Source organism: Barbus barbus (genome assembly GCF_936440315.1).
Source record: "Barbus barbus genome assembly, chromosome: 14".
NCBI classification, from domain to species: domain Eukaryota; kingdom Metazoa; phylum Chordata; class Actinopteri; order Cypriniformes; family Cyprinidae; genus Barbus; species Barbus barbus.
In genome coordinates this window covers 32,613,103-32,620,793 of record NC_136742.1, presented here as the reverse complement: position 1 = coordinate 32,620,793, position 7,691 = coordinate 32,613,103, and the positions used below count along the sequence as shown (strand labels likewise).

Below are 7,691 nucleotides of genomic sequence, written 5' to 3'. Positions count from 1 at the left end.
GTTAAGAGCGAGTCTCCAGTGAACTCAACTCACTGATTCAAATGATCCGTTTAGAGCAAGTCTCCAGTGAACTCAACTCACTGATTCAAATGATCCGTTAAGAGCGAGTCTCCAGTGAACTCAACTCACTGATTCAAATGATCCGTTTAGAGCGAGTCTCCAGTGAACTCAACTCACTGATTCAAATGATCCGTTAAGAGCGAGTCTCCAGTGAACTCAACTCACTGATTCAAGTGATCCGTTAAGAGCGAGTCTCCAGTGAACTCAACTCACTGATTCAAATGATCCGTTAAGAGCGAGTCTCCAGTGAACTCAACTCACTGATTCAAATGATCCGTTAAGAGCGAGTCTCCAGTGAACTCAACTCACTGATTCAAATGATCCGTTAAGAGCGAGTCTCCAGTGAACTCAACTCACAAGTAAACACTGGAGATCTTGTGAGTGCAACTGATGCTGCTAAAAGTAAGTTACTAATGTCGGATTTTAGGATTAATTATTATAACTGAAAATCATATTTAAGTCAAAACTGTCAGTTGTTTGTGAACTAAATCTGCTATAAAGGGTGATCTGTTTAAGTCCACTGAAATGCTTGAATGCACACAGATCAATGTCAGTGTCTCTATGTTTTAGGTCAAAAAACAAAACATTAAAATAACACAGATTAAATAAAATAACTCATGCACGTTCATATTCCCTGCTGCTGAAAAGTTATCAGTTTTATTAAATTGCTATGCATTTAGCCCTATGTGACGTCTGTTTTTATAACAGTATAATTTTTATATTGTTTAGATCATCGAGCCGAGCAGACAGATATGAATGTTTATTCATAACCATACTGAAAATAAGTAAATATTGTTAGCTAATGCTAACTGTCTAGCTAACAAGCTTGCTGGTGCTAAATTGAGAATTTTTTGATATAAAGTCCACATATTTTTATTCAGCCACCTAGATCGATTCCATCTGATGTAAAAAGAAAGGATGTGATGTCCAGATGTTCAGGGCATTTGGCCAGGGGTGTTTTTACACCACAGACAAGGTTTGAGAAGAAAAAAATCATGAAAATATAATTATATTTTCCAAAATGTTCTTCCTAACTTCAGCCTAATTCTCATGTCATATATAACTGACGTTCTGCAAAACAAGAAGTTTTAAAACACTTTTTGTCTTACTGGGGAAAATTAGACGGTCAGATGTGTTTTCTCTCAGGTACATCTCAGTGTAAGCTTCACAGAGAACATCACTACATCACTCTTATCAACGTAGTCCATATCAACAACACATATATATCTCTTGACTCCATATAGTGGTCATTTTGGGAAAATTACAGGTATTTTGGGCAGTAGGATTATAAAAATGTGCTAATATTAAATTAAGTAGTCTACATAAAATTGCAAAATAAATCTATCAGTAACTTTAACAAGTAAATCAGTACTTAAGTACATAAAAAAATGAGTACTTTTGTACTTTCACTGGAGTAAAATTTAAAAAGCAGTACTTTGACTTTTACTGGAGTAATATTTTATTATACGTATCTGTACTTTACTCAAGTACTTGATCTGTGTACTTTGTCCACCACTGGTAACATCTGCTCTGACACTTAGAAACAGACACGATATGATATTATACAAGATATGAAATGATGTGCTTGTTATTGCATATGGGCCGCAGAACAGAAGCCTGTCCCGACAGAAGATGGGTCCCGACAGCCTTGATTTACAGTCTCTAAACACACAACTATCAAACCTTCTGTGTCTCTTTTAAAATGAAACTCCTTTAAATGACACTGGTCCAAAATAAAAGCAACAGATAATATTTAATCAGTAAAAAAACGCTGCACATACAGCTTAAAATTATGCCGTTTTATCCGTCCTTTACAGTTCTTCTCGATTGCTAACACACTATAACTGATTAATTTGGCCCAATTTTCCAAACCATTCATACAGTTCTCAAAACAAAGACCCGTTTCTCAAAACTTTTAACACATTTCACCGGTTTGCACACATGTTCCAATTTGCTCAGTTTTTTCTGCAAAACTACACAAAAGCACCATCATTTTGCACAGGTTTAATCATGTTTTCGTTCAGAAAACACAAACACACAATATAATTAACTCAAGCGACAAATAATGAACTCAAACAGCACACATTTATCCCTGTGTGAACATTCAGCAGCAAAACTGATGACACAGGTCAGGATCTCAGGATGATATGAACAAGAGCACAGCTGATTATGTGTTTTAGAAAATGAATCCTGGTAGTGGGAGACAAAGAGGAATTGAAGAAGGAAATAAAAATGAAGGGGATGAGGTCAAAGGTCAGTTGTTCTGCATGGACTGGCCATGAGGGAAGATGCCCTACAGGCTCATCTACAGGGTTTCAATACTACTGACACATATAATATAATTACAGTACATAGCAGCAGTACTTCAGATGAGAGAGCGTTCATTATTCTATGTACAGTAAATACAGTACACCCTTAAACTCATTACTGTTGAATTGATTTGTAGCAAAGTAGTCCTTTTATTTATTTATTTATTTACAGTAACTGACAGTGTATTCCAGTGTGTGTTTACTGTATATTCAGTTGCTTGGTCTTTGAACTTTCCTCTTCTAGTGTGTTTCATCTATTGTAAGATCTCTTTACAGTCATGTAATGAAAGTAAACGTTTCTGTAAGTTTATTGATGAATTTTACTGTATCTGCACCCCTTTATTTATGCCGTATACTGTAACAGACATTGACTAGCAAAAGGATTCCTGTTTCCCGAAAGCAGGTTTTTGTAACAGTGTTTTGAATTGATCTCACTAGTGTTCTCTAGACAGGAAAGTAGTCTGAGTGTTTGGCAGGTTTGTGTATCATCTGAGGCCAAAGATTGAGTCTGACAAAAGAGAACATGTTTTTGACTAAACTATTTGATTTTGACCTGGAAGTTTGAAGTTTGCACAAGTTGGTGTGTAATTTTGAGATTGTGTTTATAGCTGTGAGAAAATGGTGAATTGTTTCATGAATTGTGTGTTAGCAATCGAGAAAAACTGTAATCCCAGAGAAACAAGAAGGTGAACGTGCCCGACTGACCGCCCATCACTGGAAGAAAGCACTAACACTAATGTGTCCTAATGGAGGTTGTGATGATATTTCTGATGGTCTTTGTCCGTTCTCTCTTTCAGATCACATTAATGAACCCTTTCCTGCATTCGGCTGTCTGTTGTCTCTTCAAGCACTAAAGTTCAACCAGACTTGATAACGGTGTGATGTGTGTTTATGTGTGTGTTTAGGAGTGGGCCGAAGAGCTTTTCAGCTTGGCGTCGAACCTGCTGGCTCAGAACATGTCCAGAGAATCCTGTCTGGAGAAAGTGTGAGTGTTTTCTTGATGAGTTTATGATGTTTGAACACACATTACAACATGCATGTTTCTCATTTCACATACACAGAGGTTTGCCAGCGGAGCCTCCATAAAACCCCAAAATAAACTGCCCCAGACCAGAGAAATACGAGGTCTACTGTAACACTGGCTAACACTGTATCGAGGCAGCATGTGTTAGCCATGCTATCTCAGGTCTGTTGATTCTGATGCTGAAACGGAACTGAAAATCAGGCTTTCTTCTAAATGACTTTGTCCAACCTTCACGTAGTGTCCTGTAATGTGTGTAGAGGCTTCTCCTACAAGCATGTAATCATCCATTTATGCGACTGTGGGACTGGTTGAGTATTAACTCTGCTCAGCCGATGTGTAGCTGGTCACATGGTGAGGGTCTGGGACTCAATCCCACAATGCCGTTCTCCCCCACCGGATCGTAAATCAGCACGGCTGTGACTTTGGCCGGGAAAGAGTCCGGCTGCATTAATTATTTGCAAAAAAGCCACTTACCACTGAATAGTTAACGATAGTATGTTGCACATGGCCTATTTTTAGAAATAAGCCTTGTGCTTCTTACATGCTTCGTTATCAACGCAAAGCATTCTGGGATGGGAGAGGAGCAGTGTGGGAAATGTACATACCTGCACACAAACACTCACACACTATAACACACACATGCATACACACACACACACACACACACACACACAAATACACAGGCTCACCAGCGTTACGGAGTAACTAAATCGGTAGTTCAGCTGCTCTGATTCACCACCTGTTACAGTATAAAGGAAATATTTTGTATAAAGGAAGTAGTGCTATGTAGCAGTTTGTCACTATGTATATACACACACACACACACGTTTATTTATATATATATATATATATATATATAAAATGTGAGTATGTTTTGTGGTTTTAAAATGTTTTATTTAATTCTTTAAGTTAATTCCTAACCAATTATCTTGTGTTAGGAGTGTTGACCGAGACTGAGTACTGATACAAATCAGTGTGGGTGTGTGTGTGTGGGAGAGAGAGTGTGTGTAAGTGTGTGTGTGTGTGTGAGTGCGTTATAGTGAGTGTGTGTGTGTGAGAGAGAGAGAGTGTGTCTGTGTGTGTGAGAGTGTGTGTGTGAGTGTGTGTGAGAGTGTGTGTGTGAGTGCGTTATAGTGAGTGTGTGTGTGTGTGTGAGAGTGTGTGTGTGTGAGTGTGTGTGTCCGTGTGTGTGAGAGTGTGAGAGTGTGTGTGTGAGTGTGTGTGAGAGTGTGTGTGTGAGTGTGCGCACATTTGTTTGACAAATGAAGACATAAATGTGTATAATGACACAGGTATTACAGGTATTACAAGGCGAAGGTGACTTTTCAGGACATTGCCCCATGTCCCCACTTTTCAAAACACTTATAAATCATACAGAGTGAGGTTTTTTTGGGAAAGTAGAAATGCACAAAGTCTCCTGTGAGGCTAAGTTTAGGTGTAGGGTTGGTGTAGGGCAATAGCACACACAGTTTGTTCAGAATAAAAACCATTACGCCTATGGAGAGTCCCCACAATAATGAAATGCCTTTAACTGAAAATCTTTTTTTAAATCTTTTCATTTTACATTATTGACACACTATTTTCCTTTTTTGATATTGTGCAGTTGCTTTGACACAATTTACATTGTTAAAAGCACTATATAAATAAAGGTGACTTGACTTGACTTTTCATAAAAACAAACTTGTGAGTGTGTGTGTGTGTGTGTGCGTGTTTGTTTGTGTGTGTGTGTGTGTGTCCTCCAATACTAGTGAGTATCAGCGCTGCAACATGATCAGCGCCAGGCCGATTCTCTGTGAGCTCTGTGTGTTGAGCTGTATGTGATTCATGTTTTTGTTCTGGTCTTCACAGGTACACCAGACTAACACTACAGCTGACGGCCGAGGGTGGGATTCCTGTGAAAAAGTGGGTAAAAACACAGCACATGTTAAACCGATTCACCAGACACTCCTCAACATGTCTGTGGTGTTCTGTCTTCCAGTATCTTCCGTCTGTTCTCGGCCGACAGACGGCGGGTTGAAAACGCTCTGGAGGTCTGCGGCCTACCGACAGGAAGAGTAAGAAAATGCTTTTTTCTGTTAAAACTTAACCCTTTTTAGAACAGCAGCGGTCACACGTAATGAACGATCAGCACACATCATGATCTCTTCTATATTAAATAGTTATACTAAGAGTTCAAATCTACTAGTTTTATTTGTTAAAAGGCACCTATTATGCCCCTTTTAATAAGACGTAATCCCCAGAATGTATCTGTGAAGTTTCAGACCAAAATACCCCACAGATTATTCATTATAACAGCTGGAAAATGTCATTTTTGGGGTGTATCTAAGAAAGAGCTGATTTGAAGTGTATGGCTTTAATGCACTGAAAGTGGGACAAAACGCGATGTTAAAAAAACGAAAAAAAAAGCGCAATGTTACAGAGCTCACGCTGACCTGTCATCGGAGCGGATCAATGGACCGAGCCGCACGCCGTGGCGCTGATCAGTTTAAAATACTTAATGTACGCACACAAATACAGTTTAAACGCTAAGCACTATAACGACATGACATTCACAAAGGAGTCTGGAGTGATAAACGTATTTAGGTAGATTTTGAGGCGCATTACCTTGAAAAATTAAAGTAATCCACAGCATTCTCAGCAGTTTAGATGTTGGGAGAAAATGAAGACTCTTATGTTCAGTCTTACATCCAAACACAGAATACCGGGATTGCTTACGAGATATTGTTGACGTTACAGCTGCTTCAGCGCAGAGAAAAAGGAGGACAGCTTGCAACCGCTGAGGGCGGAAACTATAGCAATGCAGGGGCTGTCAATCAACCCCTGTGGCCTCGCTCTCCGAAATGTGACGTCACAATGCGATGAGAATCATAACGGTAGGCCTAGTGAGACTGACTTGGTTTAAAGGGGATTAAAAAATTAAGAGTGGGTGGATTTTTATTATTGTAGCATGGTTGTATTCACACTGCCAACACACATTTATGTCCAAACACCATGTAAAAGTGGATTTTGCATAATAGGTGCCCTTTAATAGATTTGACTTCTTTAATGTTTGTAAAAAGCTTCAGGTTCTAGCAGAAACAACAGTTATCACTCGCTTTCTGAATGCTTCAGTGATAGAAAGATGTTTCATTCTGCTGCAGTATCGATCCTCAATGTATTCTGTTGAGTATTTGATCTGAGACACAGTCACACACAATGCTGCATCTTTGTGTTCACTCTGCTTTGGCATGTGCTTCACAGTTTACTAGGTCTGTTCACTCGAACACTGCTTTAACCAGGTATGATGTGGATGCGTCTTAATTAGAGATGTTGTCCTAACAGACAGGCAGCAGAAGTTTTGTTGATCATTCGGTTTGTATTCCTGCAGTGCTGCGAGTAACTCCACTCGGTGAAAAACACTGGTCAAAATCCTGCACCAACCTGTGAATATACATGATTCGACAGTTATTTGTCTTTTCCTACAGAATGACACCATTCCTCAGGATGCATTTACACATGACTTATACCGACAGCTCCTGAACAACATTTGTCCGCGAAACGACATCGATACGATCTTCTCAGAAATGTAAGTTCCTTCTGCTTTCTGATGGGAAAAAATCCAACCTCACAATCTACGGATTGATCTAGTTCACTCATCACCTGTATGTGTAAGTCGTTTCAGAGGTAGAGCTTAAGTTATGAATTGATTTTTTTGATGATATGATTTTTCTTATAATAATGAATCGTTCACAATAAGACCTGAAAAGTGTGTTAAGTAATTCACATGACATATAAAAGTTCATTTATATGTTATGTTGTCAATTGACTCTTACAGCAGCAGGTCTCCATCATGTATAAAGTTATTTCTTTCTGTGTGCGTGTGTGTGTTTGTGCGCGTGCGTGCAGCGGTGCTAAGATCCGGCCATACCTCACTGTAGAGCAGATGACAGATTTCCTGAACAACAGACAGAGAGACCCTCGTCTGAACGAGATCCTGTACCCGCCCCTCAAAGCTGAGCAAGTGCAGGGATTGGTGGAGAAATATGAGCCTGACACCATGCTTTCACGAAGAGGTTTGTCATTCACCTGTCAATCAGACAGACTCCACCCACTCTCTGCTCTTTGATCCCTGAAAATTAAAGCTGTGATGATTTAAAATGCTCATATGATGTTGAAATGAATGCTTGTTGTTCAGTTAATAAGAGTTTGATGTTTTGTGATGCCAAACCCCAAAAATTCCTCTCTCCAGTCCATCCTGAATATTTATTACTTAAATGGCAGAAACAGAATCATAGCCATGAGCTCATTAATATATGACC

At 39.2% G+C, this 7,691-nt stretch overlaps 1 protein-coding gene across 2 annotated transcripts in view; it reads left to right on the top strand.

The window, feature by feature from the left end:
* The first annotated feature begins 367 nt into the window (after nucleotides 1-367).
* LOC306879891 (1-phosphatidylinositol 4,5-bisphosphate phosphodiesterase beta-1-like) overlaps nucleotides 368-7,691 on the top strand; it is a 58,512-nt gene continuing 51,188 nt past the window's right edge. For both annotated transcript variants that reach the window (XM_079433121.1, XM_079433122.1), the window contains exons 1-6: nucleotides 368-462; nucleotides 3,275-3,354; nucleotides 5,242-5,295; nucleotides 5,372-5,447; nucleotides 6,858-6,958; nucleotides 7,279-7,445. In XM_079433121.1, the coding sequence (XP_079289247.1) occupies nucleotides 451-462; nucleotides 3,275-3,354; nucleotides 5,242-5,295; nucleotides 5,372-5,447; nucleotides 6,858-6,958; nucleotides 7,279-7,445 (490 nt within the window). In that variant the 5' untranslated portion in view covers nucleotides 368-450. The remainder of the gene's footprint in view (nucleotides 463-3,274; nucleotides 3,355-5,241; nucleotides 5,296-5,371; nucleotides 5,448-6,857; nucleotides 6,959-7,278; nucleotides 7,446-7,691) is intronic.